Raw genomic sequence first — 16550 nt, forward strand, 5'->3', positions numbered from 1 at the left:
TATTATAAGAGCTGACTTAGCTGCCATGTCCACAATGTAGAGAAAGATGTCAAAGCAAAAAGAGGGGTTCATCCCTTCTTTTTTTTTTTTTTTTTTGAGACAGAGTCTCGCTTTGTTGCCCAGGCTAGAATGAGTGCCGTGGCGTCAGCCTAGCTCACAGCAACCTCAGACTCCTCGGCTTAAGCGATCCTACTGCCTCAGCCTCCCGAGTAGCTGGGACTACAGGCATGCGGCACTATGCCCGGCTAATTTTTTCTATATAGATTTTTAGTTGGCCATATAATTTCTTTCTATTTTTAGTAGAGATGGGGTCTCGCTCTTGCTCAGGCTGGTCTCGAACTCCTGACCTTGAGCAATCCACCCGCCTCTGCCTCCCAGAGTGCTAGGATTACAGGCGTGAGCCACTGCACCCGGCCGGGGTTCATCCCTTCTAGATGATTTTTATATAAGGCAAAGTGTTGTGGCTGTGATCGTGGACCTTCCTGGAAGGATAAAAGCATACTTGTATTGACGTGCAAGGGCTTGCATGATGACTGTCAAATTTATTTCCACGATGATTTCATTCCTTTTTATTATTGGTAGCAGTTGTGGTGCACATCTTACAAAATGGACTGTAAGAGCCTCAAGATGTGTAAATACATTCACTATATCACCCACAGAGCTCAAGCAAATAGAGGACAAATGGAATTATCAAAAATAAGTTAGTTACATTGGCTGAGAAAACTAACTCTCCCTCTCCCTCTTTCCTCCCCCAGGTTCTAATATGTTCTCCTCAAAGTAGCCATCAATGGAGACCTCATGAACTATAGCAGTCACCAGTAGGTTTGTGCTGTTATGTGTTACACTCCGGTGAATATTCTTCTCTTTTTCATTCTGATATTGAAAATTGGTAGATTGGGCCAGGCGTGGTGGCTCATGCCTGTAATCCTAGCACTCTGGGAGGCCAAGGCAGGAGGATTGCTTGAGGCCAGGAGTTGAAGACCAGCCTGAGCAAGAGCAAGACCCTGTCTCTACAAAAAATAGAAAAATTAGTCAGACATGGTGGTGTGCACCTGTATACTCGCATCTACTCAGGAGGCTAAGTGAGACAGAAGGATTGCTTGAGCCCAGGAGTTTGGGGTTGCAGTGAACTATGATGATAATGCCACTGCACTTTACCCAGGGTGACCGAGAGAGGCTCTGACTCCAAAACAAAACAAAACAAAATTAATTGATTGTCCAGATGATTTGGTACTGTCAATAGCTAGTTTCTATTGTTCTCTCGTTTGTCTAAAGACACCTGCCATACTTTATTGACAGAAAATAGGCTTGTGTATCTGACATCACCACCATAAACTAACACTTAGTTGAGTCAATCTACCAGAGTCCTGAGACTTGGGATTTCCAGCAAAATTTCAGCCCCAAAGCAGAAAACTTCTATGGAGGAAAATGCTAATCTAAGAACATGTAGCCAAAAATAATTTTAAAGAGATGAGTAAAGTTAATGAAGGACATATGATTGTGGTTATTGTCTTAGTATTTTTGGTAAGATACTTCATGTTCTTTTTCATTTATTTATTTATTTATTGTCATATGATACAGCACTTTTTCTTTCCTCTGGTCTCTAACACTCAATTTAGCAGACCGTACTTGTGCCAGTTGGAATAAACACTCTCTTAAAAAAAAAAAAAAAATCCTTGGTCAACAGGCCACTCTCCTAAATGTCTCTACTGGCATTGTCTCCATCTACACCAAGAATAGACTCTGTCCTTTGTTGCCAGCTTGTTCCAACCAATCTCTTGAAGTTCATGATGGAATAGTTTGTCTCAGATGATAGATTTTTATAAAGCCATATGCTAAATTCCTTAGAATACTTTCCCTCATTGGCACACCCCACAAGAACTCAGAATCATGTGAAATTCCCTGTGTGCTATGGGAGAGTATCCTATCCGCCATCTTTTATTTATTTATTTTACTTATCCTAAAATTTGCCTATTTCAGCTTTACAGTGATTTTGCTGAGTGATACAACCTCATGATAAATGAGTTTTAGAACATTTCCATTCCCCCAATAATTTTCATCTTCCCTCATGCCCACTTATAGTTAGTTAATCCCTATTCCCACTCTCAGCCCCAGACAACCACTAATCTACTTTGTCTCTATAAATTTGCATTTCCTGGACATTTCATATAAGTAGAATCATACAATAGGAAGTCTCTTATGTCTGGCTTTTTCACTTAGCATCATGTTTTTGAGGTTCCTCTATAACAGATGTGTCCATAGTCTGTTACTTTTTATTGCTGCATAGCATTCTATTGCCTGGGTACACCACATTTTGTCTATCCATTTACCAGTTGATATAAATTTAGATTATTTCTAGCTTGGGGCTATTATGAATAATGATACATAACATTATGGACATCCATGTGTAAGTTTTGCTATAATGTTTAATTTACTCAAATGAATATCTTCTTTGATGAAATGTTTGTTCTTTCTTTTGTCCATTATTCGATTGGGTTGTCTTATTATTGAGTTGTAAGTGTTCTTTTTATATTATAGATACAGATCTTTTATTGGATATGTCTTACGAATATTTCCTCTGGTCTGTTACTTGTCTTTTAATTTTATTAATGGTATCTTTTGAAGTGCCAGAATTTTGAACTTTGATAATGTCCAATTTATCAGTTTTCGCATTGACTGACTATGCTTTTGACCCAAAAAAGAAATAAATAGACCAGGCGTGATGGCCTTGCCTGTAATCCCAGTTACTCAGGAGGCAGGAGGATCGCTTGAGTCTAGGAGTTCAAGACCAGCCTGGGCAACATAGTGAGACCCCCATCTCTAAAAAAACAGGTTTTAACCATCCACCAAAAAAGAAATAAATGAGAGTGGAAGTTTTAATCTAAGAAATCTTTGCCTAACACAGGGTGTAGAAGACATTCTCCTGTTTTATTCTAAAAATGTTATTGTTTTATCTATTACATTTAAGCCAATAGTCCATTTTGAGTTAATTTTTGTGTTTGGTGTGAGGTAAAGGTCTAAGTTAATCTTTTTGCATGTAGATAATCAATTGTCTGAGCACCATTTGTTGAACAGACTATCCTTTCCCCAATGAATTACCTTAGCACCTTTGTCAAAAATCAATTAACTATAAATATAAGGATTTAACTCTGGACCCTCAGTTCTGTCCCAGTGATCTATATGTCTATCCTTATGGCAGTACCACTGCTCCAGGCAATCCTAATGTGGAGAAGTATTAATATATTCTGCGAACCAATGACTCCTCGGAATGTGGGGATGACAACTGCAGAAAGTAGGATTCAGATATATACTTTTATCAATGGCTCAGAAACAGCATACCAGGCCTTTGACAAGATACGATGGATTGAGATGGTACTGATACTAAATTCCAGTAATTCCAACGTATCTGTAGACAAATCATATTTGTAACAAGTGTCACTGGTCCTGGAGAAAGTAGGATGCAAGACTACCTGGGGTGGTCATTCGTGGATTGCTCTGCTTTTCAGGTTGATACAGTTATTTACATTTGTTGAAAAAGCTGGCTCTCGCCGGGCACGGTGGCTCACGCCTGTAATCCTAGCACTCTGGAAGGCTGAGGCGGGTGGATCGCTCGAGGTCAGGAGTTCAAGACCAGCCTGAGCAAGAGCGAGACCCCATCTCTACTAAAAATAGAAACGAATTAGCTGGCCAACTAAAATATATATGGAAAAAATTAGCCGGGCATGGTGGCACATGCCTGCAGTCCCAGCTACTCGGGAGGCTGAGGCAGTAGGATTGCTTAAGCCCGGGAGTTTGAGGTTGCTGTGAGCTAGGCTGACGCCATGGCACTCACTCTAGCCAGGGCAACAAAGTGACACTCTGTCTCAAAAAAAAAAAAAAAAAGCTGACTCTCCTTACTAGGGTCTCATTGAAAAATTAAATTGGTAACAAAGACTGTGCCAGAACTACAAACTGACCGGAAGGTAACAAGTTCTTTGTAGTAGTCATTAGGTCTGCTGGCAAACCTGTAACTCTCCTCTTTCCAGGCAAACAGGATTGTATTTTCCTGGCCTTCTGGAATTTAGGCAGGTCATGACTTGATCTGGCCAACAACAGAAGTGATGGGTAGAAGCTTGAAGAATCCATATGGAATTCCCCAAGTTCCCTTTTCCTGTCTCATGGAAGTACATGACAAGATGATGTCTCCATCAACCTGGGTCCAAGTGAGAAGCAGAATCCCCTGGATAATCCACATTAAACATTGCAGCTTATGCAGGAAAAAAAGGTGACATAACCTAGCTTATTACAACTGCTACAAACTATACCTAATGGGGAACACAACCTAAAAACCTTCCAAATTATTGGTTTGGGAACTGCTCGGGAGGCTAAGTTTGGGTTCTAGTTCTAGTTCTGCCAGACCAGCTCAGGCCCAGCTCCCCAGTCAGGCATGGACGTGTCATCCCTTTTAAACACATATTTACTCATTCCACAAGGGGAGTGAGCTTGTTCTCAAGAGCGCAACTGCCTGGGGTGGAATTCTAGCTCTTACACAGGGGGTTTTTGGCCATGTTCTTTAATTTATGTGTTTCCACATATTTAAAATGCAGACAATGGCATCTGTACCTTATCAGAATAAATATAAAGAATTTAGGCCTATAATCCTAGCATTCCAGGAGGCCTAGGCAGAGGATTGTTTGAGGCTAGGAGTTCAAGACAAGCCTAGGCAACATAGTGAGACCCCATCTCTACAAAAGAATTTAAAAAGTAGGCATGGTCGTGTGTGCCTGTAGTCCCAGCTGCTTGAGAGACTCTCTTGAGCCCAGGAGTTGGAGGTTGCAGGGAGCTACAATGACACCACTGCACTCTAGCCTGGATGACAGAGTGAGACTATGTCTCAAAAAAAAAAAAAAAAAAAACTAAATAAAAAAGAATTTAGGGTAGTGCCTGGCAGACAGTGAGTGCTCTGTATTAGCTGCTAGTGGGGTAGGGCTCTTGCGGGCCTGTTATCCTGTTTCCAGCCACCCAACCAGAATGTGCTGGGCACAGCCTTTCTTATCTCTTCTATTGGAGAGCTGAGCACGGGGCAGAGCAATCAACCCTGGGAGGCTTGGGTTCGATTTAAATGATAAAATCTTGGGCTTGGCTCGAGATTAGAGCTGTAGTAAAATGAAACTGACAGCTATGGATGTCTCCTAGGTTAGAAGAATAGTTAAGTATCAGGCTAGTTCATAGCAAGTGTCAGAGCTGGGAACTGGCTTCAATCAGTGGGAACTGGGAAACAAAACAGTCACATTCCCATTCACACCCAAATAATTCCCAAGACATACGTGGAGTGTCTGGTTTTTTTATGGTTTATTTAAACTGGCTGTCAGAGGCCCTACGGTGGAGCAGGCACTGAATGGCTGGGAGCTGTAGGGCAGAGCAGGGCAGGGACGTCCCGGTGTCAGAAGGCAAAGGAGGTCAACAGAGCAGCCAGAGCAGCATCAGAGCCAGGCTGAGCAGGGGAACCCAGGCCCCGCGGAGCCCAGCCCCATCCACGACGTGAGCGTAGAACTTCGCCACTTTGTCATTGGGGTTGCCCTGGTGTGGGTCAAACCACATCTGGATGCAGCGGCCGCTCCCTCTGCTGTAGTTGCTAACTTTGTAGGAGTGACTCCAGATCTCATTGCACAGATCAGCAGGTGTGGGGAAGTAGAAAGGGAAGGGGTGGCAGGCAGCTTTCACTGGGCACTGGTTATACCCTGTAGGGAGGATGAACAGCCTTTGGCCACTGGGCTCAGAACTATCTGCTTCTGCCAGCCTCCCAACCCCAAATCTTCACATACCTCTTCCACGCCCCCACACCTCCACATCCACATCCCTTCTTTCCTGCCCCACCCCAGCCCTCACCTGAGGTCCAGTTCCAGCCCTTGTGCCAGTTGCTCTTGCAGGTGTAGGAGGAGCGACAATCCTTCCACCAGCTCTCACAGTCCTCTTTGCACAGGGGCACATTCAGGATCCGCTCTTTGCGCCAGCTCTGGTCCACCTGGGAGATTGGGCAGAGAAGGGCTCAGGCTCAGGAATCCCAGCAACCCAGCCCTGAATAGCACCAGAGCTGGAGGTGCAGCCTGCAGAGATGTCTGGAGAGCTCAGCTCCTCTGCTAGGTTGGGGATGCCAGGAAGACACTAGTACCTGCTGGATCCAGGGCCCGAGGTTAGGGGAGCACTCATAGAGGCAGGTGTCCTGGATGAAATGCCGTTTGCAGGCGGGCGCCATCTGTCCACAGTGGTTCCAGTTGAATCTATATAGGTAGGAAATATCCTTATGGGCTTCCTCGCTGGTGTTGGTGGTGCAGCAGGCATTCTTCTTCCAGGGACTGCACTGGATGGGGGAAGACACAGGATTAAGTCCACAGCCAGTACAGCCAGAATATTCTACCTGCAGCCTCTCCCTTTTTAGTCCTTGATTCACCAACCCAGTCAAAGTCATCCAGGAACATACTTGCTACTAGGGACCTCTTTGGCAGAGGGGCTCTCAGAGGCTGTGGGAGCCCAGAAGGGAGCCCTTCCTGGAGGCACAGTCATTACAGAATTCATTAATTCAAATTCTTATTGCTCCCCTACCTACTCTGACCCAGGCAGTTTTCTAGGAACTGGGGATACAATGGTGAACACTTGTCACATGATAATTGCTTTGGCAAAAAATAAGCAGGGTAGAGGGATGGGGACTTGCAGTGTTATAGGGTGGTCAGATTAAGCCTCGTTGAGAAAGGGACAAAGACTTGGAGGCGAGGAAGCAAGTTAAATTGTAACCCCAGAATAATTCCAATTACATAAATGCTCAGTACATACTTATTGAATGAAAACCCACAGCCTACAATTCAGTATCAAGCTTGAGAAAAGAAAACTAGCTCAGAGCAGTCTGAGCTCTTTGAGGTATGCAAACTTTGTCAAGCCCAGAGGCATAGGAGTATGGTACTTCAGTCACACCCGCCACACTCATGCCCAGGGACAATCCGGAGGCTGAGGTGGGAGATCACTTAAGCCCAGAAGTTCAAGGTTGCAGTGAGCTGTAATGGGCCACTGCCCTCCAGCCTGGGTGACAGAGCAAGACTTCATCTCTAAAAAGAAAGGCATTTTGTTCCTGACTAGCTGTCTCACCCATTATCTTCATGCTCCTGGACTTTGTAGATAGAAAGAAAAATGTGGCCAATCAATAGCTTATGTTATTTTAACATAAATTCTTGGTAAACAACTTAGGAATTGCCTCTTTTTTCTTAAAAATTCACTTGCAATTGCTGCAAATTGGAGTGTATATTCGGGACAACATGAACCTATTCTCCTGGGTGGAAATCAAGCTTTCTGAATCTTGTTATTTAAGGTTGACAAGCTAAACATTAAAGTGTGCACTTTTAAGAAAAATAAAGGCTGAATAAGTGAAAGCCAGGGCTGCCGGAGTTGTCTAGGTTGTACCACCACTCCTCAATCTGCACTTGACAGTTGCAGGCTCATCCAAACAAGCACAAACAGCACTGTGACCCCTATCTGTTAATGGAGTCAAAATGAACATTTACATACTGAAAATGCCTATTACAGATTACTTTTCTGTTATTGTTTTAGAGGCAAAGTCTGTCACTCGGGCTAGAGTGCAGTAGTGTCATCATAGCTCACTGCAACCTCGAACTACTCGGCTCAAGGGATCCTTCTGCCTCAGCCTCCTGAGTAGCTGGGACTATAGGTGTGCACTATCATGCCCAGCTGATTATTCAGCTGATTTTTCTATTTTTTGTAGAGATAGGGTCTCACTAGGTTGCCCAGGCTGGCCTTCAACTCCTGGCCTCAAGTGATCCTCCCACCTTGGCCTCCCAAAGTGGTAGAATTATAGGCATGAAGCACCACGCCCAGCCTCTTTTGCATTTTCTTTACAGTTGTATCATCATATTGATTTTTTAAAAAATGTTTAGCTAGGTTCAGGATATTTAAAAAGTTGTGGCCAAATAATTGTTGTAGGGAGACCTCAGATCCAATGGGGTCTGAGAAACACAGCACAGAGTCTAGACTTATGAATCGAGATGCTTCTATAGGGCTGTGGTTGGCGCATGCCTATAACCCTAGTACTTTGGGAGGCCGAGGCAGGAGGATCGCTTGAGGCCAGGAGTTCATGACCAGCCTGAGCAAGAGCAAGACCGCCATCTCTAAAAAAAAAAAAAATAGAAAAATTAGCTAAGCATGGTGGTGCATGCCTGTAGCCCCAGCTACTCCGGAGACTGTGGCAGAAAGATTGCTTGAGCCAGGAGTTTGAGGTTGCAGTGAGCTATGATGGCGCCACTGCACTCTAGCCTGGCTAACAGAAGGAGAGCCTGTCTCAAAAAAAAAAAAAAGATGCTTCACACCCAGCGGCAAGACTGTGAAAGACCCACATTTTTTTTTTTTTTTGAGAGGCAGTCTCACTCTGTTGCCCGGACTAGAGTGCCGCGGAGTCAGCCTAGCTCACAGCAACCTCAGACTCCTGGGTTTAAGCAATCCTGCCCCAGCCTCCCGAGTAGCTGGGACTACAGGCATGCGCCACCATGCCCAGCTAATTTTTTCTATATATATTTTTAGTTGTTCAGCTAATTTCTTTCTATTTTTAGTAGAGACGGGGTCTTGCTCTTGCTCAGGCTGGTCTCAAACTCCTGACCTCAAGCAATCCTCTCGCCTCGGCCTCCCAGAGTGCTAGGATTACAGGCGTGAGCCACTGCGCCCGGCTCCAACCAAGGCCCACCTTTCTTGAGCTGTTTAGGGCTAGCAAACAAGAAAGCACTCAGACGCAGGGTGCAGTTTCTCCTGTCAGATCTTTGGAGGAGTCACTCCCATTCTAAACCTCAAAGCGAAAAAAATCCCAGCATGAATCTTTCCAGCTTCATTTCCCAGACTCTTCTCTGGGCCTGCTTCCTTATTTGTGGAACGCGGAAACCCAACAACTGAAAAGATGAGCTGTTGGCATTGTACTGATATTTGGCTCACAGTATGTGTGAAAAATAGTCACCTACATTAATGCAAACTGAAGGTCTCCTCTAGCAGGTCTGTCTGCCTCCACCATGGAGTGGGTTTTGATACCTCCATCTCCTGATTTCCTCTTCCCAAGTCAGTCCCTCCCCACCCCAGATCACCCCTGGGCTCACCTGTTCATGCAACTTGTCCTCAGCGCTTGGCTTTTCCTTGTGGTGCTTGGCATCCATACAGACGTTGAGAAGCTCAGTCCTGTCCCTAGACTGGGCCCCCCCTACTTCAGCCACCCACACGAGAAGGAGCAGCAGCTGTATTGTCGTCCACTGGGCCATGGCTGCTACTGGAGAAAGAGCTATGGTTAATGGCACTAAGGAAGTCCGAGTTGGGCCTGTAAGGTGTGGACACAGCTCGGGGGGGTGGGGCCTCGACTGGGGCATGGGCGGATTCATTCCCTGCCCCACCCCCCAGGGTTTTCCCAGAGCCAATCAGGGTTGGGATAGGACACCATCTGCCCAGGGAAGGTCCCTGGTTGGAGCCTGTCCTGATTTCTCTAGGTAGCCATGAAGATCAAGTGATACAATTAAGGGATGGGCTGTCCTTGCTTCGGCAGCTCCTAAAACTGGAACGATACAGAGATTAGCATGGCCTCTGCAATTAAATTTTTAAAAAATTTAAAAAAAAAGAAAAGAAAGAAAGGGATGGGATTTGGGCAAAACTCAGAAATAGCCAGGAGTTTGCCAAGGGTCCACAATCCCTTATTCAAAATCATTGGCTGGGCCTGGCAGCTCATGCCTATAATCCTATCGGTTTGGGAGGCCAAGGCGATCAAGCCCAGAAGTTCAAGACCAGTCTGAGCAACATTGCGAGACTCCATCTCTACAAAAATAAATAAAATAAAATAAAATATTAGCTGGCCATTATGGCATGCACCTATAGTCCCAGCCATTTAGGAGGCTGAGGCAGAAGGATCATATGAGCCCAGGAGTTTGAGGCTGCAGTGAGCTATGAGGATGTCACTGTACTGCAACACAGATGACAGAGAGAGACGATGTCTGAAAAAAAATTTTTTTTAATTATGTGGGCATGGTGGCCGACAACTATAATCCCAGCACTTTGGGAGGCTGAAGTGGGAGGATCACTTGAGGCCAGGATTTCAAAACCAGCCTAGCAACAGAGCAAGACCCATCTCTACAAAAAAATTAAAGAAAAAAAAAGTTAAGTTAAAAATCCTTCAAAGTAAATGTTTCAGAGTTAAAAATGTTTAGGATTTTATGAAAGGTAATACAAACTAAGGTAATATGATTTATATGTACCCAACAATCAAGCATATGTTCTGAGGCAAAATAGTTACACTGATGGGATAAATAAAAACTCACATTAATTTTCAGATCAGATTGTCAACATCAAATGACTTTGTAAAAATTCATAAAAATACTTTAGTGTTGGAGTAAAGTAAAAATACTTTACTCTTGGGCTCATGTGATCCTTCTGCCTCAACCTTCTAAGTACCTGGGACTACAGGTGTATGCCACAATACCCAGCTAATTTTTATTTTATTTTATTTATTTTTGTAGAAATGGAGTCTTGCTATGTTGCTCAGGCTGGTCTTGAACTTTTGACCTCAAGAAATTGTGTGGGTTTTGTTTTGTTCTGTTTTTAAAGCCCTTTCCAGTGTCGTCACTTGGGCTAGTCCAGCAGGCCCCTCCCAGAAACCCTGTGGGGCATCTGGGGGATGTCACAGGGCACAGAGACTAGTGGGGGACAGCTGGCTGAACAACCCTGGGCTTGGGAAGTTCCTGAACCCCCTACCAGAGCTGGCCTCCTCTTGGTCACATAACACTTCAATCCTTTGACCTCAGAACTGGTCACCAGGTGCCTGGACCCTCCTAAAATGCTCAGAATTTATTTCCCACAGCTCTCTCCCTTTATCCATTCTCTACACATGAGCTGATGAAGTGAATGAGCCACGCCAGCTCACAAACTTGCCTGGGGCCTGCATTGCCCCCACCTCCCTCAGAATTTAGGCGTCTTAACGGGGCCTCCTGCACAGGGCTCTATGCAGGGCTTGCGCTGGGCGGTCTCCAGGCGAACTCTGCACAGCAGGGCTCAGGAAGCCTGGAATTGAATTCCTACCCAGCTCTCCTTCCAACTCCACAATCTATTATTTTGCTACTCTATTTATCCCAGTGTTCATTCATTCTCTCATCGCTAATTCCTCCATTCCAGGGCCTAGTCATGCCTCTGCTGACCCACTCACTCACCTTGAGGGCCAGGACATCTACAGTCAGGGGCCACCAGGTGATTCCTGGACTAGGTGCTTTGGGGGAAACAAAGCCTAGCAGTTTAGAGCGCAGTTCAAGGTCAGCCTGTACAGATCCCAGCCCTCACTCCACCTCCGCCTTGGCCTTGGGGGAAATAGATGCAAACTGTAATACCTTAAGGCTTAATTTCATTATCAGAAGTTAAATGTAGGAGGGAAAACAAACAAATGACAGCCAGTGTAATCTACATGGAATCAGTTGGGCATAGATTAAGGGCATGCCCCAAGTCACAGAGCAGGGACCACCCAAGTCTAGGCCAGAGCTCCTTTGGCTTTCACCCCCTGTGCCTTTACCATGCTGGGGCTCTCATGGGGGCAGCTGGCGCCCCATGCTGGGAATGGGGGCTGAGAAAGTAGATCCCATCTGTTCAGTCTGTAGTCTCTCTTTTTCTTTTTCCTTTTCTAATTTCTTTCTATTTTTTTAGTAGAGACGGCGGGGGGGGGGGGGGGGGGGTCTCACTCTTGCTCAGGCTGGTTTCGAACTCCTGAGCTCAAACGATCCGCCTGCCTCGGCCTCCCAAGTGCTAGAATTATAGGCGTGAGCCACCGCTCCCAGCCTGTAGTCTCTCTTGCTGCAGCTGCTTCTGGAGCCAGAACTCTCTTCCTCTCCCTGTGACCTATGTCATTCTGTAAGCCTCCTCCTCATCTTCCTAGTCTCACCTGAAGATCTCAGTCCAGCTATGATCCCACCACAAGCACCCATCACCCCTGCCCCCCACCTTGGGGCCCCAGACTAGAAGCGCTGAGAACGCAGTGCTGGACTGAAGGGCAAGAGCCCTGGGTTCTAGTTCGGGGGTGGACACTGACTTGTAGTTTAACCTTGGGCAGGCCACTCTCTGGTTGGGGCCTCGGTCTCCACTTCAGGATTCTTTGCACTTTAGGCAAACAGAGGGCCCTCCCTGCTCGGCTAATCCTTTAACACACGCCGGGAATATCACAGTGTGTGGGAAAGGGGCGGCCTTGCAAAAATGACAGGAAAATACCTAATCCCACAATGTCCCCGGTAACAGTTAAAGATCAATCCTGTGACTTTTCTCACTAACTGGTACCCTGCAGGAGTTCGGTTTTGCACAACCTCTGAAGAAAGCTGAGTGGATGGAAAAGAGATGTAAATCTCCCTCTTTCAAAATTGTTTTTTGAGAATCTGTTTTTACAGAGTTACTGAGTAAACAGCAGGAGAAAACGAGCTACAGCCTAAACCATATCGTGAGGACAGAGTCACATCTCCTGTAACAATTCTTTCTCCAAAGAAAGGCAGGAAACCACGTCTTGGACTTTGACATCCTTGCAGTTTTTTGTTATCTACCTGCTGCTGCTTTTGTTACCAACTGACGGCCATCACTATTTTTTTTTTCTCTTTGTGCCCCTTAAAATCCTCGAGCCACTTGGCCTCACTGCTGGCATCTTCCTTCTCTTTCTTTGGATGCCATGCCGTCTCCCTGCCCTCTTCTCCCCCATTTCTCTCTCTTTCTGTCTCTCTCATTCTCTCTGTCCTTCTAAAGGATAATATAAACTTTTTAACTATCTTAATCTCTGTGTGAGAAATCTTTCTCCACCCGCAACTTGAGCACCTACTAGGCTTTCCACCCTAATACGTGGCCTCGACGGGAGGTGGGGAGTGCCATACCTGGGAGAGGAGGTGGCTCTCAGGCTGGCTCGGGCTCCTGCTCTGCTCTAAACTCTCCCCTCCTTACTCCAGGGGCTGGCGCGGTTTGGTGGCCTAGGAGACGGGCAGTGGGGCAGGCAGTGGGAATGCAGCCCAGAAGCAGAGCTGGGATGGGACGAAGGCCACGCAGCAGTTAATTATTGCACGTGAGCACCAGCCAGGCCTCCATAGGGGAGTAGGAGGGGGTGAATTAACAGTGCAGGCCTAAGACCAGTCTCCAAGCTCCCCTTACCCCATTTTCTCCCAAAAGCTCAGGTCTGAAAAGAATCTTAACAGCCTGAGCTGCCAGGATCCTTTGAGCTAATCTCATCCATTTCCAACACTCCTGTCCTGTTGTACAGACAAGGAGAATGAAACCCAGAGGATCAGGACAGAGCCAATTCCTGGGCAAGGGCTAGAGCACAGGCTTCCACTCCCAGCCAGCTATAGAGAGCAAGGAGCTACCATGCCTCTGAATTGTAGAGCCACCAACTCCTTCGACCTTATCAGCCCAGGTGTCATTCACCTTCAGCCACAAAGTCACAAATGTTCCGAATCTTTTGATCAGAGCCTCAGTGGTTCAAATGTCCAAGATCCCCATCCATCTCACACCCACTCCCCCATTCACTCAGGTATCCTTTCTATAGTAGCCAAGAGTCTGGGCTAATTTAAACTCTTCCTACCACCCCCACCCCAGCCAAGGACAAATGCCTTCCTTTTTTTACCCTATGAGCCCAAGGTGGTAGCACTGATGGGAAGCAAGAGAAGGAAGAGCAGATTTGGGTGGGAAGAAGCACAGAACTCTGCTTTGTCAAGGTGCCCGTGTGCCCTTGGCTCAGGTGGTTGTGGAGGCTAAAGCTCAGGGGAAGGGTCCAGACTGGATGCAGATGTGGGAGTTGTTGGCCTATGGGTGGTAGTAAAAGTTTAGGGAAGGGCCGGGCATGATGACTCACACCTGTAATCCTAGCACTTTAGGAGGCCAAGGCGGAAAGATCGCTTGAGGCCAGGAGTTTGAGACCAGCCTGAGCCACAAGGCAAGACCTTGTCTCTCTAAAAAAATTTAAAAATTAGTGGGGCAAGGAGGGTCCAATGCAGACACTATAAAACAAGACTTCAGACCATAATCAGAGCCCTTTTGTTACAAGGGGTCCATTCATTGTCTGTAGCAAACATATCTTACTCTTGCTCTGTAAACCTATCCTGCCCTTCCTCAATAAACTTCGTTTCACACTTGCAAAAAAAAAATTAGTGGGGCGTGATGGCATGTGACTGTAGTCCTAGTTACTCAGAAGGCTGAGGCAGGATCGCTTAAGCCCAGGAGTTCAAGGTTGCAGTGAGCTGTGATCAGGCCACTGCACTCCAGCCTGGGTGATAGAGCGATACCCTGTCTCTACAACAACAACAAAAAAAGTTTAGTGGCCAAGCGCAGTGGCTCACGCCTGTAATCCTAGCACTCTGGGAAGCCGAGGCGGGAGGATCGCTTGAGATCAGGAGTTTGAGACCAGCCTCAGCAAGAGCGAGACCCTGTCTCTACTAAAAATAGAAAGAAATTAGCTGGAAAACTAAAAATATATAGAAAAAATTAGCCAGGCATGGTGGCGCATGCCTGTAGTCCCAGCTACTAGGGAGGTTGAGGCAGGAAGATTGCTTGAGCCCAGGAGTTTGAGGTTGCTGTGAGCTAGGCTGACGCCACGACACTCTAGCCCAGGCAACAGAGCACAACTCTGTCTCGAAAAAAAAGAAAAAGAAAAAAATATCTAAAGGAAAAAAGTTTAAGGATGCTATGAGCCCAATACCCCAGGGAATGCCACAGGCGTGGACTCAAGGAGGAAGAGGGAGACAGGAGCCAGAGGAGGCAGTTGAATCTCTGGAGGAAAATCAACCAAGAAGGAAGGCCCTCAAGGGCTTGCAAAGAGACCAACTCCCGGGAAATCCCAGCTTCTGTCCCACGGCAATGAGCTGTACTTGAACCCTGTGACAATCTGGGAGGTGTAAACTTAAAAATTATGAGATCTATAGATTTAGAAAGGAGAACTTTATTTCTTATGATGGGTTACAACCTGCAGGCTGGGAAGCAGAGCCTCTGACTGAGACCAAAAGTAGGCTCTTCAAGGGAGGAAAGTTGGGACAGGAGTTTTATGCTAAATAGGTTGCCTAAACCTACAAATTTAACAGGTTTTAAGAGGAGCTATGAATATTCATGAAAGATCACCAGGATGGCCTTAATCAGATTTTCAATTACCTCGTGTACCCTTTTAAAGGCTGCCTCCCCTGTAAGCCCAAGATTGGTTTCAGGCCTGGCGTTTCAGGTGGCTCATACCTGTAATCCTAGCACTCTGGGAGGCCAAGGCGGGAGGATGGCTGGAGGCCAGAACTTCAAGACCAGACTGAGCAAGAGCAAGACCCCCGTCTCTACAAAAGAAAAAGATCTACAAAAAACCAGAAAATTTAGCTGGGCATGGTGGTGAGTGTCTGTAGTCCCAGCTACTTGGGAGGCTGAGGCAGGAGGATTGCTTGAGCCTAGGAGTTTGAGGTTGTAGTGAGCTACGATGATGCCACTGCACTCTAGCCCAGGCAACCGAGTGAGACACTATGTCAAAAAACAAACAAAAAAAAGATTAGTTTCAGGTTGTGCCCAACCTGCATGGTTCATCCATTGCTGGGCCAAAATGTTTCCTCCCAGCATCTGGATTAATCAGTAAGCACTGGGGAGGCCTGGTTGATATATACTCATGATCAAGCCAGGTGGCATTCAAACTTGAGTGAGTCTGTTTTAGGGTTTGGGAAGCCCTTGATATTGAATATGTCATTCTGTGTTCTGAGCAGTTTTAGGAGGAGCAATGAGGTGGTTTGAGGGGACATGGAGAGGATGGGTGGCTCCAGGGTAGAAGGGGAAGGGAAAAAGGGAAGCTCAGAAGGGGTGGAAGGCAGCAGAAAGGGATGGAGTGTGGGTGGGTGGTGTAGAAGTAGGACCAGGTCGAGGAGGGGAGGGAGACACAGCGTCTTTCTCCATCTCATTGTGAGAGTCTGACTCAGGGAGGCTCTCAAGTTTCTAATACGCTGGTTGAGTTTCAAATTAGACTCCTTTAGTTTTGAATGCCTCCTTTAATGGGGCTGTCAGAGACTCCTGATCACGTTTAGAGCTCTCATAAACCAATTTCCAAAGGCCTCCCATTGTTTCTGAGAGGTCCAGAACCTTTTCTGTTCTAATTGTGCATGAAAATAAACTGATTTAGGCATGTCAGAAGGTCCTGCTCCAGGCAAAAGGATCTGAAACATTAGTTTGGGAGGTTTCACTCCTTGAAGTGGGGATCTCGAGCCAAGCTTTCTTTTGTGTTCCCCTTCTCCTATCTCCTATTTTGGACCAGATCTTTTTATCCTAAAGACTTATTTCCTACTTTACTCTCTCCTCCAACCCCCAAAAGAAAACCTTCACAGACACACACATATATATTTAATTCTTGGGGTATCCCTATAACTCTTAAATTATTTATGCAAAAATCCTGACAAAGCTAGGAACCCTCCATCCTTGTTCCCAACCTCCTGAGTCAAGATCGTTTCTTGGGCTGGGCGCGGTGGCTCATGCCTGTAATCCTAGCACTCTGGGAGGCCAAGGCGAGAGGATTGCTCAAGGTC

General features: G+C 46.1%; 1 protein-coding gene across 3 annotated transcripts; it reads right to left on the reverse strand.

Annotated features, from left to right (window-relative positions):
• Positions 1-5312: 5312 nt before the first annotated feature.
• LOC123641079 (folate receptor alpha-like) lies at positions 5313-13004 on the reverse strand. 3 transcript variants are annotated; one of them, XM_045555545.1, is made up of 5 exons: positions 12897-13004; positions 9123-9286; positions 6152-6340; positions 5869-6004; positions 5313-5720 (listed from the first exon to the last, which is right to left on the reverse strand). In XM_045555545.1, the coding sequence occupies exons 2-5, from the start codon at positions 9279-9281 to the stop codon at positions 5440-5442; spliced, it is 765 nt and encodes a 254-aa protein (XP_045411501.1). In that variant the 5' UTR covers positions 9282-9286; positions 12897-13004; the 3' UTR covers positions 5313-5439. The 3 variants fall into 3 exon arrangements, with proteins under 3 accessions (XP_045411501.1, XP_045411500.1, XP_045411502.1); XM_045555544.1 differs by having other exon boundaries at positions 9123-9289; XM_045555546.1 differs by having other exon boundaries at positions 9123-9301.
• Between the last annotated feature and the right edge of the window lie 3546 nt (positions 13005-16550).

The sequence above is a fragment of the Lemur catta genome, chromosome 7 (assembly GCF_020740605.2).
Source record: "Lemur catta isolate mLemCat1 chromosome 7, mLemCat1.pri, whole genome shotgun sequence".
NCBI lineage: Eukaryota > Metazoa > Chordata > Mammalia > Primates > Lemuridae > Lemur > Lemur catta.